This window comes from Salmo salar, chromosome 29, assembly GCF_965601325.2.
Source record: "Salmo salar chromosome 29, fSalSal1, whole genome shotgun sequence".
NCBI classification, from domain to species: Eukaryota; Metazoa; Chordata; class Actinopteri; order Salmoniformes; family Salmonidae; genus Salmo; species Salmo salar.
Genome location: NC_138319.1, coordinates 2,019,056 through 2,041,452, shown reverse-complemented (window position 1 = coordinate 2,041,452; position 22,397 = coordinate 2,019,056). Strand labels below are relative to the sequence as shown.

General features: G+C 41.5%; 1 protein-coding gene across 2 annotated transcripts in view; it reads left to right on the top strand.

Moving 5' to 3' along the window:
* Window positions 1-20,140, top strand: part of LOC106590019 (WW domain-containing adapter protein with coiled-coil) — a 74,372-nt gene extending 54,232 nt beyond the window's left edge. For both annotated transcript variants that reach the window (XM_014180501.3, XM_082970644.1), the window contains 4 exons: window positions 9,177-9,304; window positions 16,849-17,038; window positions 17,270-17,397; window positions 17,515-20,140. In XM_014180501.3, the coding sequence (XP_014035976.1) occupies window positions 9,177-9,304; window positions 16,849-17,038; window positions 17,270-17,397; window positions 17,515-17,584 (516 nt within the window). In that variant the 3' untranslated portion in view covers window positions 17,585-20,140. The remainder of the gene's footprint in view (window positions 1-9,176; window positions 9,305-16,848; window positions 17,039-17,269; window positions 17,398-17,514) is intronic.
* Window positions 20,141-22,397: the final 2,257 nt, after the last annotated feature.

Sequence of the window (22,397 nt, the reverse complement as noted above, 5' to 3'; positions counted from 1 at the left end):
GATGTCGTCATGAGGATGGAAAATTATGTGGATATATTGAAGCAACATCTCAAGACATCAGTCAGGAAGTAAAAGCTTGGTTGCAAATGGATCTTCCAAATGGACTACGACCCCAAGCATACTTCCAATGTTGTGACAAAATGGCTTAAGGACGTCAACGTATTGAAGTGGCCACCACAGAGCCCTGACCTCAATCCTATAGAAAATTTGTATGCAGAACTGAAAAAGTGTGTGCGAGCAAGGAGGCCTACAAACCTAACTCAGTTAGCCCATTCCTCCTGACAGAGCTGGTGTAAAATTTAACCAACTTATTGTGGGAAGCTTGTGGAAGGCTACCTGAAACGTTTGACCCAAGTTAACTTCTTTGGGGTAGGTGGCAGTATTTTCACGTCTGGGAAAAAAAACGTACCCGATTTAATCTGGTTACTACTCCTGCCCAGAAACTAGAATATGCATATAATTAGTATATTTGGATAGGAAACACTCTAAAGTTTCTAAAACTGTTTGAATGGTGTCTGTGAGTATAACAGAACTCATATGGCAGGCCAAAACCCGGGAAGATTCCATACAGGAAGTGCCCTGTCTGACAATTTGTTGTCCTTCTGTTGCATCTCTATCGAAAATACAGCATATGTGCTGTAACGTGACATTTTCTAAGGCTTCCATTGGCTCTCTAAAGCCGCCAGAAAGTGGAATGGGGTGTCTGCTTTCTCTGCGAAGAACAGCAGGAGAGTTTGTAAGTGGTCAGCCTGGGGACAGTGAGACTGGAGATGCGCGGTCACGAGACTACTCCATTTTTTTCTTTCAGCCTTTGAATGAATACAACGTTGCCCGGTTGGAATATTATTGCTATTTTACGAGAAAAATAGCATGAAAGTTGATTTTAAACAGCGTTTGACATGCTTCTAAGTATGGTAATGGAATATTTAGAATTTTTTTGTCACGAAATGCGCTCGCGCGTCACCCTTCGGATAGTGACCTGAACGCACAAACAAAATGGAGCTATTTGAATATAACTATGGATTATTTGGAACCAAAACAACATTTGTTGTTGAAGTAGAAGTCCTGGGAGTGCATTCTGACGAAGAACAGCAAAGGTAATCCAATTTTTCTAGTAGTAATTCTGAGTTTAGTGAGCCCCAAACTTGGTGGGTGTCAAAATAGCTAGCCGTGATGGCCGAGCTACGTACTCAGAATATTGCAAAATGTGCTTTCGCTGAAAAGCTATTTTAAAATCTGACACCGCGATTGCATAAAGGAGTTCTGCATCTATAATTCTTTACCTCTTATGGCTAGGGGGCAGTATTTTCACGGCTGGATAAAAAAACGTACCCGATTTAATCTGGTTACTACTCCTGCCCAGAAACTAGAATATGCATATAATTAGTATATTTGGATAGGAAACACTCAAGTTTCTAAAACTGTTTGAATGGTGTCTGTGAGTATAACAGAACTCAAATGGCAGGTCAAAACCTGAGAGATTCCTTTACAGGAAGTGGCCTGTCTGACCATTTCTGGAACTTCTTTGCCATCTCTATCTTTTACTAAGGATCTCTGCTCTAACGTGACACTTCCTACGTCGTCCATAGGCGCTCAGAGCCCGGGAAAAACCTGAATGTCGTCATCCCAGCCCCAGGCTGAAACACATTATCGCCTTTCTCAAGTGGCCGATCAAGGGACTCTGGGCTTAGGCGCGTGACCTGACCGCCCCCGTCTTTGTGATTTTTTTCCCCCCTCTGTTTGCCGAAAAGGAGATTCCCGGTCGGAATATTATCGCTTTTCTACGAGAAAAATGGCATAAAAATTGATTTTAAACAGCGGTTGACATGCTTCGAAGTACGGTAATGGAATATTTAGAATTTTTTTGTCACGAATTGCGCCATGCGGGCGACCCTTCTTTACCATTTCGGATAGTGTCTGGAACGCACGAACAAAACGCCGCTATTCGGATATAACGATGGATTATTTTGGACCAAACCAACATTTGTTATTGAAGTAGCAGTCCTGGGAGTGCATTCTGACGAAGACAACAAAGGTAATGAAACTTTTGTAATAGTAAAATCGGAGTTTGATCAGGGCTAAACTTGGTCGGTGTCTAAATGGCTAGCCGTTTAACTGTGTTTAAATGTATTTGGCGACGGTGTATGTAAACTTCCGACTATTTACCAAATAAAATAAAAAACACAATGAGGCTATATACAGGGGATACCGGTACCTAGTCAATGTGCGGGGGTACAGGTTAGTCGAGGTCATTTGTACATGTAAGTAGGCGTAAAGTGACTGCATAGATAATAAACAGTGAGTCGCAGCAGTATAAAAACAAGTGTCAATGCAAATAGTCCAGTTGTCCATTTGATTTATTGTTCAGCACTCTTATGGCTTGGGGGTAGAAGCTGTTAAGGAGCCTTTTGGCCCTTGATTTGGCGCTCTACTACCACTGGCCGTGCGGTAGCAGAGAGATCAGTCTATGACTTGGGTGACTGTAGTCTTTGACAATTATTGGGCTTTCCTTTGACACCGCCTAGTATGTAGGTCCTGGATGGCAGGAAGCTTGGCCCCAGTGATGTACAGGTCTGTACACACTACTCTGTAGCACCTTACGTTTGGGTGCCGGTCAGGATGCTCTTGGGTGCAGCTGTCAAACTTTTTGAGGATCTGGGGACCCATGACAAATCTTGTCAGTCTCCTGAGGGGGAAAAGGCATTGGTATGCCCTCTTCATAACTTTCTTGGTGTGTTTGGACCATGATAGTTTGTTGGTGACGTGGACGCCAAGGAACTTGAAACTCTCAACCCGCTCCACAACAGCCCCGTCGATGTGAATTGGGGCATGTTTGGCACTCCTTTTCCTGTAGTCCTGTAGTTGTCTTGCTCACGTTGTTTTGAGAGGAGGTTCTCCTGGTACCACACTGCCAGGTCTCTGACCTCCATATAGGCTCTCTCATCATTGTCTGTAATCAGGCCGTCAGCCAACTTAGATGTTTGAGTTTTGCTTGGGAGTGCAGGAGGGGACTAAGCACGCACCTCTGAGGTGCTCCCGTGTTGAGGATCAGCGTGGCAGATGTGGTGTTGCCTACCCTTACCACCTAGTGGTGGCCTGTCAGGAAGTCCAGGATCCAGTTGCAGAGGGAGGTGTTTAATCCCAGGGTCCTAAGCTTAGTGATGAGCTTCGTGGGCACTATGGTGTTTAACACTGAGCTGTAGTCAATGAACAGCATTCTCACATAGGTGTTCCTTTTGTCCAGGTGGGAAAGGGCAGTGTGGAGATTAATAGAGATTGCGTCGCCTGTGGATCTGTTGGGGCGGTACGTGAATTGGAGTGGGTCTAGGGTTTCCGGGATGATGATGTTGTGACCAGCCATTCAAAGCACTTCATGGCTACCGACATGAGTGCTATGGGGTGGTAGACATTTAGGCAGGTAACCTTTGCTTTCTTGGGAACAGGGACTATGGTGGTCTGCTTGAAACATGTAGGTATTACTGACTTGGTCGGGGAGAGGTTGAAAATGTCAATAAAGACACTTGCCAGTTTGTCCGCGCATGCTTTGAGTACACGTCCTGGTAATCCATCTGGCCCCGTGGCATTGTGAATGTTGACCTGTTTAACCTCTATGGGCTAGGTGGGACGCTAGCGTGCCACCCGTGGTGCACTCCATCAACAGCAGGTGCATTTCAAGAGCGGCAAATTTGAATCCAAATAAATGTCAAAATTCAAATTTTTCAAACATACAACTATTTTACACCCTTTGAAAGATAAACATCTCCTTAATCTAACCACGTTTTACGATTTCAAAAAGGTTTTACGGCGAAAGCATAAATTTAGAGTATGTTAGGACAGTACATTTACAAGAGTTGTGTGTAATGTTTTGTCAATTCAAAGACAGGGTCACCAAAACCATAAAACCAGCTAAAATGATGCACTAACCTTTTACAATCTCCATCAGATGACACTCCTAGGACATTATGTTAGACAATGCATGCATTTTTAGTTCTATCAAGTTCATATTTATATCCAAAAACAGCGTTTTACTATGGCATTGATGTTGAGGAAATCGTTTCCCTCCAATAACCGGCAGTCAAGTCAGCGCCACTAATTAAATAATTAAAATTAGAAAACATTGGTAAAATATTATATTGTCATTTAAAGAATTATAGATTTACATCTCTTGAACGCAATCAACTTGCCAGATTTAAAAATAACCTTACTGGGAAATCACACTTTGCAATAATCTGAGCACTGCGCCCAGAAAAATACGCGTTGCGATACAGACTAGACGTCATGTTGGGGAGATCTAAAATCGAAAATACTATGTAAATAATCCATTACCTTTGATTCTCTTCATCAGATGTCACTTCCAGGTATCACAGGTCCATAACGAATGTAGTTTTGTTCAAAAAAGCTCATCATTTATGTCCAAAAATCTCCGTCTTGTTAGCACATGATCTAAGCCAGCCGGACTTCTCGTCATGAACGAGGGGAAAAAATATATTTACGTTCGTTCAAACATGTCAAACGTTGTATAGCATAAATCATTAGGGCCTTTTTTAACCAGAACATGAATAATATTCAAGGTGGACGAATGCATACTCTTTTATAACGTATTGGAACGAGGGTACCCAACATGAACTCGCGCGCCAGGTGTCTAATGGGACATCATCGTTCCATGGCTCTTGTTCGGTCAGATCTCCCTCCAGAAGACTCAAAACACTTTGTAAAGGCTGGTGACATCTAGTGGAAGCAATAGGAAGTGCCAAAATATTCCTCAGCCCCTGTGTTTTTCAATGGGATAGGTTTAAAGGCAATACAACACATCAGGTATCCACTTCCTGTCAGAAAATGTCTCAGGGTTTTGCCTGCCAAATGAGTTCTGTTATACTCACAGACACCATTCAAACAGTTTTAGAAAATTTAGGGTGTTTTCTATCCATATGTAATAAGTATATGCATATTCTAGTTACTGGGTAGGAGTGGTAACCAGATTAAATCGGGTATGTTTTTTTATCCAGCCGTGTCAATACTGCCCCCTAGCCCTAACAGGTTAACGGTCTTGGTCATTTTCGGCAAATTGAAAATACTTGTCTGATCCTTAAGAGGCTAATGGTCTTGCTCACATCTGCTATGGAGAGCGTAATAATACTGCCGTCTGGGAACAGCTGGTGCTCACATTCATGTTTCAGTGTTGCTTGCCTCGAAGCAAGGGGCATTTAGCCCATCTGGTCGACTCGCGTCACTGGGCAGCTTGTGGCTGGGTTTCCCTTTTGTAGTCCATAATATTTTGCGAGCCCTGCCACATTCAACGAGTGTCAGAGCTGGTGTAGTAGGATTCCTTCTTAGTCCCGTATTTTAAAGCTTTTCCTGTTTGATGGTTTGTCGGAGGTCATAGTGGGATTTCTTATAAGCGTCCGGATTAGTGTCCCGCTCCTTAACCTCTTACATCTAGACGTTCCGCTAGCGGAACACCTGCTCCAATATCCAATGATAGGCGTGGCGCGAATTACAAATTCCTCAAAAATACAAAAACTTCAATTTTACAAACACATGACTATTTCACAGCATTTTAAAGATAAGACTCTCCTTTATCTAACCACACTGTCCGATTTCAAAAAGGCTTTACAACGAAAGCAAAACATTAGATTATGTCAGCAGAGTACCAAGCCAGAAATAATCAGACACCCATTTTTCAAGCTAGCATATAATGTCACAAAAACCCAGAAGACAGCTAAATGCAGCACTAACCTTTGATGATCTTCATCAGATGACAACCCTAGGACATTATGTTATACAATACATGCATGTTTTGTTCAATCAAGTTCATATTTATATCAAAAACCAGCTTTTTACATTAGCATGTGACGTTCAGAACTAGCATACCCACCGCAAACTTCCGGCGAATTCGCTAAGAATTTACTAAATTACTCACGATAAACGTTCACAAAAAGCATAACAATTATTTTAAGAATTATAGATACAGACCTCCTCTATGCACTCGATATGTCCGATTTTAAAATAACTTTTTGGTGAAAGCACATTTTGCAATATTCTAAGTACATAGCCCAGGCATCACGGGCTAGCTATTTAGACACCCGGCAAGTTTAGCACTCACCAATATCAGGTTTACTATTATAAAAGTTTGATTACCTTTTGTTGTCTTCGTCAGAATGCACTCCCAGGACTGCTACTTCAATAACAAATGTTGGTTTGGTCCAAAATAATCCATCGTTATATCCGAATAGTGGCGTTTTGTTCGTGCGTCCCAGACACTATCTGAAATGGTAAATCAGGGTCTCGCGCATGGCGCAATTCGTGACAAAAAAATTCTAAATATTCCATTACCGTACTTCGAAGCATGTCAACCGCTGTTTAAAATCCATTTTTATGCCATTTTTCTCGTAAAAAAGCGATAATATTCCGACCGGGAATCTCCTTTTAGCTAAACAGAGGAAAGTAAACAAAGCTTTCGGTCGACGCGGGCACGAGCCTGAGTCTCACAGTACTGTAACCAGCCACTACCCAAACGCGCTACTTTTTTTCAGCCAGAGCCTGCAAAGCCACGATTCAGCTTTTTACCGCCTTCTGAGACCCTATGGCAGCCGTAGGAAGTGTCACGGGACAGCTAAGATCCTCACTCTTCAATAAACAGAGACAAGAAGAACGACACCTTGTCAGACAGGCCACTTCCTGCCTGAAACCTTGTCAGGTTTTTGCCTGCCAAATGAGTTCTGTTATACTCACAGACACCATTCAAACAGTTTGAAACTTTAGGGTGTTTTCTATCCATATGTAATAAGTATATGCATATTCTAGTTACTGGGTAGGAGTGGTAACCAGATTAAATCGGGTACGTTTTTTATCCAGCCGTGAAAATACTGCCCCCTAGCCATAACAGGTTAAAACTCAAGGCTTTGGCTCGGTGTGAATGTTGCCTATAATCCGTGGCTTCTGGTTGGGATATGTACGTACGGTCACTGTGGGGAACGACGTCCTCGATGCACTCATTGATGAAGCTGGTGACACAGGTTGTCCAACCTTGGAGTGAGAGCGGCTTTTTCTTCTGAGGTCTTCCATATTGGTAGTGGTGCCTGGCTATGGTAATGTTGTCATGATACCAAAATGTTGACTTCGATACCAATTTTAGTATCATGATACTCGATACCAAGGCATATTAGTTAAAGTCACAGAATGGCACTTGATTCAGACAGAAACTCAGCTGCTTCTTTGTTCAGTCGTTTGGTGTCTTGAGTTCAATATCATTACATTTGCATTTAAGAAATATATATATTGTGTGTGTGTGTGTGTGTGTGTATATATGTGTGTGTGTGTGTGACAGCCATGTCTGCATTAAAGGAAATGTTCACCCATTTTGAGTGTTGTGGTATACTCCTCATTGCCATTGGATGAATCCCGGAACATATTCCAGTCTTTGCTAGCAAAACAGTCCTGTAGCGTAGCATCCGCTTCATCTGACCACTTTTGCATATATTGATATAACTATAATATCGAAGTAAACTTGGAGTCACGTGATGACATGGTGTGTGGTCCTCCCACTACAACTCGAAAGCAATTCATTTATTAGTCTACTGATGAAATGGTGCCTTCAGAGAGTATTCATACCTCTTGATTTATTCCTTGTGTTACAGCCTGAATTCCAAATTTTCACCCATCCACACACAATACCCCATAATGAGAAAGTGTAAATGTTTTTAGAAATGTTTGCAAATTAATTGACAATAAAATAGACATCTCATTTACATAAATATTCACACCCCTGAGTCTTTCTGGGCAAGGCTCTAAGAGCTTTCCACACTAAATTCTTCAAGCTCTCAAATTAGTTATTGATCAAGATGAATTAATATCCCAGTGACTGGTAGAAAGCGGACTGAACCAGGGTTTCCTTCAGGATTTTGTCTGCTCAGCTCAATTCCACTTCTATTTTATCCTGAAAATCTCCCCAGAAAATCTCCCTAGTCCATAACATAATGCAGCCACCTCTATGCTTGAGGCAAATGTTTGGGGCAAATCCATTACTACACTTTGTATTCTGGACAAAAAGTCAATTGCTTTGCCATATTTTTTGCAGTATTACTTCAGTGCCTTGTTGCAAACAGGCTGTTTTGGAATGTTTTTGAATTCTGTACAGGCTTCTTACATTTCACTCTGTCAATTAGGTTATTTTTGTAGAGTAACTACAATGTTGTTGATCCATCCTTTGTTTTCTCCTATCACAGCCATCAAACTCAAACTGTTTTAAAGTCACCATTGGCATCATGGTGAATTCCCTGAGCGGTTTCCTTCCTCTCCGTCAACTGAGTTAGGAAGAACGCCTGTATATTTGTAGTGGCTGGGTGTATTAATACACTGTCCAACACCGTCTAAAGTGTAATAACTTCGCAATGCTCAAAGGGATATTCACGGTCTGCTTTTTTTATTTTACCCATCTACCAATAGCTACCCGTCTTTGCGAGTCATTGGAAAACCTCCCTGGTCTTTGTTGTTGAATTTGTTTTAAATTCACTTCTCGACTGAGAGACCTTACAATTTATCTGTATGTGTGGGGTACGGAGAAGAGTTTTTCTAGTTATGTAAAACGCTATTATTACACACAGTCATGCAACTTATGAGACTTGCAGATTTTTACTCCTGAACTTATTTATGCTTCCCATGACAAAGGGGTTGAATACTTACTCACTTATGACATTTCAGCTTTACATTTTTTTACTAATTTGTAAAAACATAATTTCACTTTGACATTATGGGGTTTTGTATGTTGGCCAGTTTAATCAATTTTAAATTCGGGCTGTAACATAACAACATTTAAAAAAGTCAAGGCGTGTGAATACTTTCTGAAGGCACTAAGTTATAATGAATGACCTTTTCAGCGTGACGAAAATGCACGGTGATGAGCTTGATGGGTCTTTGATATATTTTAGAATATTTGCATAAATATGTCGCCAATTGGATGGAAACCATAGCTACTATCATTTGTATCCTATAACATCCCATCCAATTGTGTTTGTGTCAAGAGTCAATCAACAGCAAGTGAATTTCAGTAAAATGGTCTGTGCAGGTCTAATCTGGGCTTTTAACCTTCCTCCCTGTCTCTGTGTGGTCGTGGTGAACCTCAAGGGTTCTGGTGTGTTTCCTCTCTAACCCTTCTCCGCTCTCTGTCTGTGGTCCAGGTGAGCAACACGCCGGTTGTGAAGCAGCAAGGATCAGCCCCTCAGCCCTCCCCCCAGCAGCCCCTCCCCAGCGACAAACAGCACGGACACGACATCGCAGCCTCCCCAAGGACTCTCCAGCGTCAAGGGTGAGCTTTTCATTTACATTTTTAGTAATTTAGCAGACACTTTATTAATTTATTGGCTGGAGCACTGTACAGTACATTCGGGAAGTATTCCCTTTTTTCCACATTTTGTTTCATTACAGCCTTATTCTAAAATGGATTAAATTACTTTTTTTCCCTCCATTCAATCTACACACAATACCCCGTAATGACAAAGCGAAAACAGGTTTTTAGACGTTTTTCCAAAAGTATTAAAAATAAAATGGATACCTTATTTACATAAATGTTCAGACCCTTTGCTATGAGACTCAAAATTGATCTCCGGTGCATCCTGTTTCCATTGATCATCCTTGATGTTTCTACAACTTGATTGGAGTCCATGTGGTAAATTCAATTGCTTGGACATGATTTGGAAAGGCACACACCTGTCTATACAGTTGAAGTCAGAAGTTTAAATACACCTTAGCCAAAGACATTTAACTCTTCTATACTTTTTCACAATTCCTGACATTTAATCCAAGTAAAACTTTCCTCTTTTAGGTCGGTTAGGATCACCACTTTATTTTAAGAATGTGAAATGTCAGAATAATAGTAGAGAATTACTTCAGCTTTTATTTCTTTCATCACATTCCCAGTGGGTCAGAAGTTTACATACACTCAATTTGGTAGCATTGCCTTTTAAATTGTTTAATTTGGGTCAAACGTTTTGGGTAGCCTTCCACAAGCTTCCCACAATAAGTTGGGTGAATTTTGGCCCATTCCTCCTGACAGAGCTGGTGAAACTGAGTCAGGTTTGAGGCCTAATTGCTCGCACACGCTTTTTCAGTTCTGCCCACACATTTTCTATGGGATTGAGGTCAGGGCTTTGTGATGGCCACTCCAATACCTTGACTTTGTTGTCCTTAACCTCTTACATCTAGACGTTCCGCTAGCGGAACACCTGCTCCAATATCCAATGATAGGCGTGGCGCGAATTACAAATTCCTCAAAAATACAAAAACTTCAATTTTTCAAACATATGACTATTTTACAGCATTTTAAAGACAAGACTCTCCTTTATCTAACCACACTGTCCGATTTCAAAAAGGATTTACGGCGAAAGCAAAACATTAGATTATGTCAGCAGAGTACCCAGCCAGAAATAATCAGACACCCATTTTTCAAGCTAGCATATGTCACAAAAAACAAAACCACAGCTAAATGCAGCACTAACCTTTGATCTTCATCAGATGACAACCCTACGACATTATGTTATACAATACATGCATGTTTTGTTCAATCAAGTTCATATTTATATCAAAAACCAGCTTTTTACATTAGTATGTGACGTTCAGAACTAGCATACCCCCCAAACCTCCGGTGAATTTACTAAATTACTCACGATAAAAGTTCACAAAAAACATAATTATTTTAAGAATTATAGATGCAGAACTCCTTTGTGCAATCGAGGTGTCCGATTTTAAAATAGCTTTTCGGTGAAAGCACATTTTGCAATATTCTGAGTAGATAGCCCAGCCATCACGGCTAGCTATTTAGACACTCACCAAGTTTAGCCCTGACCAAACTCCGATTTACTATTAGAAAAGTTTGATTACCTTTGGTGTTCTTCGTCAGAATGCACTCCCAGGACTGCTACTTCAATAACAAATGTTGGTTTGGTTCAAAATAATCCATTGTTATATCCAAATAGCGCCGTTTTGTTCGCGCGTTCAAGACACTATCCAAAGTGTAAATAAGGGTCACGAGCACGACGCATTTCGTGACAAAAAAATTCTAAATATTCCATTACCGTACTTCGAAGCATGTCAACCGCTGTTTAAAATCAATTTTTATGCCATTTTTCTCGTAAAAAAGCGATAATATTCCGACCCGGGAAAGCGTGTATACGTACAAAGAGAGAAAATAAAAGCATGGGATCCCCTCGTGCACGAGCCTGAGTTTCATAGTACTGTGACCGGCCACTATCCAAACGCGCTACTTTTTTTCAGCCAGAGCCTGCAAAGCCACGATTCAGCTTTTTGCCGCCTTCTGAGGGCCCATGGGAGCCGTAGGAAGTGTCACGTAACAGCAGAGAGCCTCTGTATTGGATAGAGATAATCAAGAAGGGCAAGAAATGGTCAGACAGGGCACTTCCTGTAAGGAATCTTCTCAGGTTTTGGCCTGCCAAAGGAGTTCTGTTATACTCACAGACACCATTCAAACAGTTTTAGAAACTTTGGAGTGTTTTCTATCCAAAGCTAATAATTATATGCATATTCTAGTTTCTGGGCAGGAGTAATAATCAGATTAAATCGGGTACGTTTTTTTTATCCGGCTGTGTAAATACTGCCCCCTAGCCATAACAGGTTAAACCATTTTGCCACAACTTTGGAAGTATGCTTGGGGTCATTGTTCATTTGGAAGACCCATTTGCGACCAAGCTTTAACTTCCTGGCTGATGTCTTGAGATGTTGCTTCAATATATCCACATAATTGTGTTCCTCATGATGTCATCTATTTTGTGAAGTGCACCAGTCCCTCCTGCAGCAAAGCATCCCCACAACATGATGCTGCCACCCCCGTGCTTCACAGTTGGGATGATGTTCTTCGGCTTGCAAGCCTCCCCCTTTTTCCTCCAAACATAACGATGGTCATTATGGCCAAACAGTTCTATTTTTGTTTCATCAGACATTTCTCCAAAAAGTACAATCTTTGTCCCCATGTGCAGTTGCAAACCGTAGTTTGGCTTTTTTATGGGTATTTTGGAGCAGTGACTTATTCCTTGCTGAGCGGCCTTTCAGGTTATGTCGACATTGGACTCGTTTTACTGTGGATATAGATACTTTTGTACCTGTTTCCTCCAGCATCTTCACAAGGTCCTTTGCTGCTGTTCTGGGATTGATTTGCGCTTTTCGCACCAACGTACGTTCATCTCTAGGAGACAGAACAAGTCTCCTTCCTGAGCGGTATGGCGGCTGCGTGGTCCCATGGTGTTTATACTTGCTTACTATTGTTTGTACAGATGAACGTGGTACTTTCAGGCGTTTGGAAATTGCTCCCAAGGAGGAACCAGACTTGTGGAGGTCTACAATTGTTTTTCTGAGGTCTTGGCTGATTTATTTTTATTTTCCCATGATGTCAAGCAAAGAGGCACTGAGTTTGAAGGTAGGCCTTGAAATACATCCACAGGTACACCTTCAATTGACTCAAATGATGTCAATAGCCTCAGAAGCTTCTAACGCCATAACATCATTTTCGGGAATTTTCCAAGCTGTTTAAAGGCACAGTCAACTTAGTGTATGTAAACTTCTGACCCACTGGAATTGTGATACAGTGAATTATAAGTGAAATAATCGTCTGTAAACAATTTTTGGAATAATGACTTGTCATGCACAAAGTAGATGTCCTAACTGACTTGCCAAAGCTATAATTTGTTAACAAGAAATTTGTGGAGTGGTTGAAAAACGAGTTTTAATGACTCCAACCTAAGTGTATGAAAACTTACGACTTCAACTGTATGTACACTTGACTAACAGGTTACCTGTGCATGCGTACACGCACAGGTTGTCCAACCTTGGAGTGAGAGCGGCTTTTTCTTCTGAGGTCTTCCATATTGGTAGTGGTGCCTGGCTGTGGTAATGTTGTCATGATACCAACATTTTGACTTCGATACCAATTTTAGTATCGCGATACTCGATACCAAGGCATATTAGCCAAAGTCACAGAATGGCACTTGATTCAGACAGATAAACTCGGCTACTTCTTTGTTCAGTTGTTTGGTGTCTTGAGTTCTATATCATTACATTTGCATTTAAAAAAATATATATAATAATCAGTGACAGCCATGTCTGCATTAAAGGAAATGTTCACCCATTTTGAGTGTTATTGTTTTGTACATCTAATGATCTATTGATTCTCTGGGTCATTTCACCTCCAATTGACTCAAAGGATGTCAATTAGCCTATCAGAAGCTTCCAAAACCATGACATCATTTTCGGGAATTTTCCAAGCTTTTTAAAGGCACAGTCAACTTCGTGTATGTAAACTTCTGACCTACTGGAATTGTGATAGTGAATTATAAGTGAAATCTGTCTGTAAACAATTGTTGGAAAAATGAATTTGTGGAGTGGTTGAAAAACGAGTTTTAATGACTCCAACCTAAGTGTATGTAAACTTCCGACTTCAACTATATGTGGTCCCACAGTTGGCGGTGCATGTCAGAGCAGAAACTAAGCCATGAGGTTGAAGGAATTGTCCGTAGAGCTCTGAGACAGGATTGTTTCGAGGCACATATCTGGGGAAGGGTACCAAACAATTTTTGCAGCATTGAAGATCACCCAAGAACACAGTGGCCTCTGTCATTCTTAACCTGTTAGGGCTAGGGGGCAGTATTGACACGGCTGGATAAAAAAACATACCCGATTTAATCTGGTTACCACTCCTACCCAGTAACTAGAATATGCATATACTTATTACATATGCATAGAAAACACCCTAAATTTTCTAAAACTGTTTGAATGGTGTCTGTGAGTATAACAGAACTCATTTGGCAGGCAAAACCCTGAGACATTTTCTGACAGGAAGTGTATACCTGATGTGTTGTATTACCTTTAAACCTATCCCATTGAAAAACACAGGGGCTGAGGAATATTTTGGCACTTCCTATTGCTTCCACTAGATGTCACCAGCCTTTACAAAGTGTTTTGAGTCTTCTGGAGGGAGATCTGACCGAACAAGAGCCATGGAACGATGATGGCCCATTAGACACCTGGCGCGCGAGTTCGGTTGTTGGGTACCCTCGTTCGGTTGTTGGGTACCCTCGTTCCAATACGTTATAAAAGAGTATGCATTCGTCCACCTTGAATATTATTCATGTTCTGGTTAAAAAAGGCCCTAATGATTTATGCTATACAACGTTTGACATGTTTGAACGAACGTAAATATATTTTTTCCCCTCGTTCATGACGAGAAGTCCGGCTGGCTTAGATCATGTGCTAACAAGACGGAGATTTTTGGACATAAATGATGAGCTTTTTTGAACAAAACTACATTCGTTATGGACCTGTGATACCTGGAAGTGACATCTGATGAAGAGAATCAAAGGTAATGGATTATTTACATAGTATTTTCGATTTTAGATCTCCCCAACATGACGTCTAGTCTGTATCGCAACGCGTATTTTTCTGGGCGCAGTGCTCAGATTATTGCAAAGTGTGATTTCCCAGTAAGGTTATTTTTAAATCTGGCAAGTTGATTGCGTTCAAGAGATGTAAATCTATAATTCTTTAAATGACAATATAATATTTTACCAATGTTTTCTAATTTTAATTATTTAATTAGTGGTGCTGACTTGACTGCCGGTTATTGGAGGGAAACGATTTCCTCAACATCAATGCCATAGTAAAACGCTGTTTTTGGATATAAATATGAACTTGATAGAACTAAAAATGCATGCATTGTCTAACATAATGTCCTAGGAGTGTCATCTGATGGAGATTGTAAAAGGTTAGTGCATCATTTTAGCTGGTTTTATGGTTTTGGTGACCCTGTCTTTGAATTGACAAAACATTACACACAACTCTTGTAAATGTACTGTCCTAACATACTCTAAATTTATGCTTTCGCCGTAAAACCTTTTTGAAATCGTAAAACGTGGTTAGATTAAGGAGATGTTTATCTTTCAAAGGGTGTAAAATAGTTGTATGTTTGAAAAATTTGAATTTTGACATTTATTTGGATTCAAATTTGCCGCTCTTGAAATGCACCTGCTGTTGATGGAGTGCACCACGGGTGGCACGCTAGCGTCCCACCTAGCCCATAGAGGTTAAATGGAGAAGTTTGGAACCACCAAGACTCTTCCTAGAGCTAGCCGCCCGGCCAAACTGATCTATCGCAGGAGAAGGGTCTTGGTCAGGGAGGTTACCAAGGTCCTGATGGTCCTTCTGACAGAACTGCAGAGTTCTTCTGTGGAGATGGGAGAACCTTCCAGAAAGACAACCATCTCTGCAGAACTCCAATCAGGCCTTTATGTTAGTGCTCAGATGGAAGCCACTCCTCAGTAAAAGGCACATGACAGCCCGCTTGGAGTTAGCCAAAAGGCACCTAACGACTCTGACCATGAGAAACAAGATTCTCTGGTCTGATGAAACCAAGATTGAACTCTTTGGCCTGAATGCCAAGCGTCACATCTGGAGGAAAGCTGGCCCTACTGTGAAGGATGGTTGTGGCAACATCATGCTGTGTGGATGTTTTTCAGCTGCAGGGACTTGGAAGTCTAGTCAGGATCGAGGGAAAGCTGAATGGCGCAAAGTACAAAGATCCTTGATGAAAACCAGAATACTCAGGACCTCAGACTAGGGCAAAGGTTCACCTTCCAAAAAGATGACAAACCTAAGCACACAACCAAGACAACGCAGGAGTGGCTTCAGGACCAGTCTCAATGTCCTTGGGTGGCTCAGCCAGATCCCGGACTTGAACCCGATCTAACATCTCTGAAGAGACATGAAAATATCTGTGCAGCGACTCTCCCCATCCAATCTGACACAGCTTGAGGATATGCAGAGAAGAATGGGAGAAACTCCCCACATAGATGTGCCAAGCTTGTAGCATCATACCCAAGAAGACTCAGGTGCTTCAACAAAGTACTGAGTAAAGGGTCTGAATACTTATGTAAATGTAATATTTCAGTTTATTTATACATTTGCAAAAAAATCTTAAAGCAAAAACGTTTTTTCTTTGTCATTATTGGGTATTGTGTAGATTGAAGAAACAAATAAATTTTTGTATAACATTGTGTGGCGTTGAATGTGTTCATTGTGTGTATCATGTTAATTTGTGGTTTTAGTGTGAAAATCTATTTAAAAAAAAATTGTAACTGAGCAGACGCTCCTATCTAAAGAAGACAAAACAATCACTTATTGCTTGGAAGATTCTTCAAGAAACTCTGGTCTAGCTGATGTGAAGCAAAAACAGAATAATGCCATCCATGATCCTGCCTTGTAGGAGACAGTTTAATTTGTCATGTTGTGGCACCACCTGCTGGCGGTTTATAGAACAACACGTTTTTCATAAGTCATTGTATCGCTACACACAAAGACCCTTATGGATGCACCTTTGTTTAACCAAAGAAATCAATACGACATCAAGTTAAACACGTCTGATATGTATTGGAACTGTTAAGCGGATTTAACCAAATATCACGATTCACAAGAGTGAATACAGTATTGCAAAAATAAGTATTCCAATGTAGATTACCCCACCCTGAGTGTAATCAGACACTGTACTTCATGGGTGTTTTGAGCTTAAAATAATATGCAGAATGTGCCAGTCTTGTCTAATGTGGACCTTTTCTCTGGTTGTATTTGGTCAGCAGAATCTCACATAATATGCAGAATTGTTTAGTTATATTTGATTTCTAAGAACCTTAATTGTTCATATTATGCTGTGTTGGTCTGGTATATTGGTTTGACCCTCCTGTCTCCTGTGTTACAACAACAAAATTGGTGATAGTGTTATTACAGCAGAATATAATTGACATGTAATATGCATAATTAGTCTGACCCTCTCGTTGCGCCTCTGTCATTCCACAGCAGTCAGAGGAGTCCGTCCCCAGGTCCCAACTACGTCCCCCCCAGCAGCAGCAGTGCCACCACCTCCACCAGCTCCTCTTCCTCCACCCGACCAGCCTCCTGCTCCTTCACTCCCACCCTAGCAGCACACTTCAATGAGAATCTCATCAAGCATGTCCAGGGCTGGCCCGCCGACCACGCAGAGAAACAGGTAGGATACGCATCTTAGGAATTGTATGCATTGTTTGTTTTTATTTCCCCAGTAAAGAGATTTGGTAAAGAGCATAGAGATTGTGTAGATTTTAGCAGTGTTGGGTAACCTATTAATTTCATTATTTTGATGTGAACCTAGATTCATTAAGCATTGATCAGTGTCATTGCTGTTGTTTTTTGTTGTTGATTTTCTTTGATTATTTTAAACTTTTCTTCCTTCCCCTCCCAGGCTTCCAGACTACGTGAGGAGGCCCACACCATGGGAAGCATCTACATGTCTGAAAATTGCACGGAGCTCAAAAATCTCAGATCCTTAGTTCGAGTCAGTGAAATTCAAGCCACATTGCGCGAGCAGAGGTAAGAGTCCAGACCCTAATTGCCTGCGATATGTATGTTAACATCCATGTGTTATATTATTACAAATATTTTAACCTGACAACTAATACATTTTTTTATTTTTTTACTCTTGTCTAGGATATTATTTTTGAGACAACAAATTAAAGAACTTGAAAAGTTGAAGAATCAGAATTCCTTCATGGTCTGAGAACTTGAGTTGAAGAGTGGAGACGATAGGGTGGAGAGACCCATTGCACATGGTTGTAAGAGAGCCGTTGGTTGGGAGAACTGTTCTTGTTCTGTGCCCAGTCTTAACACAAGCTGCAGTTGGATTGGCTTTGGACCGTTGGACATGGAGAGTGCTGGGCTTGTGGGAGAGGGTCTGAGTGGTTGGTTGGTTGGGGAAGAGGGGAGAAAAAGGGTTGATACAAGACATGGTCTGTGTCCCAAATGGCACCCTATTGCCTTTATAGTACACTATGTAGGGGATAGGGTGCCATTTGGGATGCACCCATGGTTGGTTTTGTATGTGCCCTTGAGATGTAGATTTCTTGTAGATGTTATCCATGTTGTAAATATGTTTTGTAGATTATTGAAACCATGGAAAGCCATGCTTATCAAAGCTTTTGACATCCAAACTAATCAACATTATGCCGAGGAAGTAACGGCTTAATTTCATAGCCTCCTTCATATTAAACTCGTCTGTCAGTGGCTACGTCCCAAATGCCACACTATTTCCTCTATAGTGCACTTTTTTTAACCAGAACCCTATGGGCCCTAGTCAAAAGTAGTGCACTATATAGGGAATAGGATGCCATTTGAGACGGCACTGTCAGTCTGCAGACTTGAAGCTTTTGTTTTAATAGATGGGTGAACCATTGCCTTGAGCACATCTATGACCTGCATGAAAACGGTGGAGTATAGTGTTATACAGTCAATAATAACTGAAACATTAATAATACCTTAGTGTAAAACAAGCAAGCAAGGTAAAACAAACTCACTGGTTTTTCTCTGCTCTTGAATAATAATAATGCTCAGTGGATTAAACAGTTATTTTCCCTATTATCCCCCTTTAGTTGAAGTATAATGGTTACACACACAACACACAGGATGTGTCCCAAATGGCACACTATTTCCTATGTGTATTGAACTACTTTTGGTTAAAATTTGTGCACTATATAGGGAGTAGGGTGATATTTGGGAGACGGCCGCACACAGCTACCCGTCCCCACCTTCCTCCTGCTGAAAGGTACATAATGTCTGGTCGCAATGGTTCAGATCTGTTTGTTCACAGCTCCCAGTGGCCCTGTCTTGCATTCATTTCCTAAAATTAAAAACAAACAAACCAGTGCCTGGTGGTGTGATGAGTGAGTGATGGGGGGGGGGGGGGGGGGTGCCACAATTTTGTGCTGCTTTGAGATCAAGGACCATTCCCACTGCTAGCCCCTCCGTAACTCCCACCCTGGTCATACCCATTAAATGCAGGAGCCCAACCCCGTCGTCTAGCTCCTCCTATAATGTAGAGGAGCCCGGAAGAGTAAAAACCTTCCTGTTTTTTTTCTCAAACTTTGCAGCAAGTTTTTTTTGGGGGGGGGGGGGGGTGTACTTTTATTAAAAGCGAGGTGGCACCGTCTTGGTTCAACCGAGAGTTCATTCCTATGTACAGTTGATAAAGTAATAATGGAGTTTAAGAAGTAAAGAAAAAAGCTTTATTAAAAAGTTGCAGTGCTACTAGTATATCAGAATATGTTATTAATAAATTATTGCTACACTTTTCTTTGCACACTGTAGAGAATGAGTGCTACTGGGAGCTATTAAAGCATCTGTTTGGGGGGCACTGGCAAGGTATAGGGTATGTCTGAAATGGCACTGTATTCCTGATTTGGTACATTACCTTTGACCAGGGCCCGTAGTCAAAAAGACTAAAAAGGAGATGTCATAATTCTCAAGATTTTTCAGGAAGTGCAATGGGAGCCAAATGGAACTCAGTGAATTGACGTGAATGACACAATTAGAGCTACTGGCTCCCATTTGTACCTCTTGCTCTCTGTTATGAGTTTTGTTTCTCCTTTTTAGTGTTCTTACCCATAGGGCCTGGTCAAAAGTATTGCACTATATAAGGAACAGGGTACCATTTGGGATGTAAACATGAAGGTGCTGATCACTAACCCCACACACCAGGGTCAGAGGTTGAGCAGCGCAATGACAGCCAATGTGATATGTGCGTATTGTAATAAACATGCTAAACTCAAGTGAGCACTGGTTATTTTATTGGAGTTCTGTTAGTGTTTTGTTTATTACTATTAATGCTAGTGCCTTGTTGAAAGTCTTAAGTCACACAACCTCTGACATGGAAATAAATATACCATGTTTTTTTCTATTTGATCCAGTAACAAAAAGATATTCAACAAGATATTCATGCATCGATCTATAGGGTTGTTTTTGGCACTCCCGTCCATACTTGCATCTTTGTAACCCCCCCCCCCCTGTTCATGCCGAGTCAGTATAGGAAACAGTGGCTTTGTCCCAAATGGTTCCCTATGTATAACAATAGTGCTCTATATAGGGAATGGGGGTGCGATTTGGGAAGTAAACGGTGTCCTGAGCTGTGACAGCCTGATTTTTCTCCACCGTTCTAATCTTCTATTCAGTCTGATTTGAGATGCACCAACACATTCAGTAAAGCTGACCACATTGCTTTGTATATTGTTTTCCTCTGAAGTATATTGAAAAAAATAAATAAAATATGCCTCTACAGAACCAAGTTCTCTGTTTTGACCTCGTCAGTTCAGTACTTTGTTTATTTTATGTTATTTGTTCAAAACTAGCCTGAGTGCCAGTGTCTGCTGTCATGTTTACTCATTGTCATGTCCAACATGTTTGGTTTGACGATGACGCAATGGAGTAGGCAAGAGCTCAAACAGATCTGGGACCAGGGTAGTTTGTTCCAATGTTCCCACAATGAACATGTTGAATATTCCCAATATGTCAATGTGTTCACTATGTCTAACCAAAATAAGTTACCACAGAAGAACGACAGTTGTTGAACCCTTGCAACATTTATCCATTTGTGTTGTTGTCATTGTGACAGTTCAAGTTAGTCCTTTTATGTTAACTGAAAGAATATACAGTGCATTCGGAAAGTATTCAGACCCCTTGACTTTTTCCACATTTTGTTACATTAAAGCCTTATCCTAAAATGGATTAGAGAAATTTTTCCCTCATCAGTATACACAATACCCCATAATGACAAAGTCAAAACAGATTTTGAGTGTTTTGCAAATTGTATTAAAGAATTTAAAAAATGCTTTGTTTATACACTGCTCAAAAAAATAAAGGGAACACTTAAACAACACAATGTAACTCCAAGTCAATCACACTTCTGTGAAATCAAACTGTCCACTTAGGAAGCAACACTGATTGACAATAAATTTCACATGCTGTTGTGCAAATGGAATAGACAACAGGTGGAAATTATAGGCAATTAGCAAGACACCCCCAATAAAGGAGTGGTTCTGCAGGTGGTGACCACAGACCACTTCTCAGTTCCTATGCTTCCTGGCTGATGTTTTGGTCACTTTTGAATGCTGGCGGTACTTTCACTCTAGTGGTAGCATGAGACGGAGTCTACAACCCACACAAGTGGCTTAGGTAGTGCAGCTCATCCAGAATGGCACATCAATGCGAGCTGTGGCAAGAAGGTTTGCTGTGTCTGTCAGCGTAGTGTCCAGAGCATGGAGGCGCTACCAGGAGACAGGCCAGTACATCAGGAGACGTGGAGGAGGCCGTAGGATTGCAACAACCCAGCAGCAGGACCGCTACCTCTGCCTTTGTGCAAGGAGGAGCACTGCCAGAGCCCTGCAAAATGACCTCCAGCAGGCCACAAATGTGCATGTGTCTGCTCAAACGGTCAAACAGACTCCATGAGGGTGGTATGAGGGCCCGACGTCCACAGGTGGGGGTTGTGCTTACAGCCCAACACCGTGCAGGACGTTTGTCGCCCTGTGCTCTTCACAGATGAAAGCAGGTTCACACTGAGCACGTGACAGAGTCTGGAGACACCGTGGAGAACGTTCTGCTGCCTGCAACATCCTCCAGCATGACCGGTTTGGCGGTGGGTCAGTCATGGTGTGGGTTGGCATTTCTTTGGGGGGCCGCACAGCCCTCCATGTGCTCGCCAGAGGTAGCCTGACTGCCATTAGGTACCGAGATGAGATCCTCAGACCCCTTGTGAGACCATATGCGGGTGCGGTTGGCCCTGGGTTCCTCAAATGCAAGACAATGCTAGACCTCATGTGGCTGGAGTGTGTCAGCAGTTCCTGCAAGAGGAAGGCATTGATGCTATGTACTGGCCCGCCCGTTCCCCAGACCTGAATCCAATTGAGCACATCTGGGACATCATGTCTCGCTCCATCCACCAACGCCACGTTGCACCACAGACTGTCCAGGAGTTGGCGGATGCTTTAGTCCAGGTCTGGGAGGAGATCCCTCAGGAGACCATCCGCCACCTCATCAGGAGCATGCCCAGGAGTTGTAGGGAGGTCATACAGGCACGTGGAGGCCACACACACTACTGAGCCTCATTTTGACTTGTTTTAAGGACATTACATCAAAGTTGGATCAGCCTGTAGTGTGGTTTTCCACTTTAATTTTGAGTGTGACTCCAAATCCAGACCTCCATGGGTTGATGAATTGGATTTCCATTGATTATTTTTGTGTGATTTTGTTGTCAGCACATTCAACTATGTAAAGAAAAAAGTATTTAATAAGATTATATCTTTCATTCAGATCTAGGATGTGTTGTTTAAGTGTTCCCTTTATTTTTTTGAGCAGTGTATATATATATATAATGGTGTGTATTGACCATATGGACAGGATATTAATAGAAGGATATTAATAGAAAATAGAAAAGTCTCAGTCCCAGCTTTGATGCTCCTGTACTGTCTCCCCCTTGCAGATGGTAGCAGGGTCAACAGGCCCGCACACAAAAACACATTGTTTTGTTTTCTTAACCATTCTCT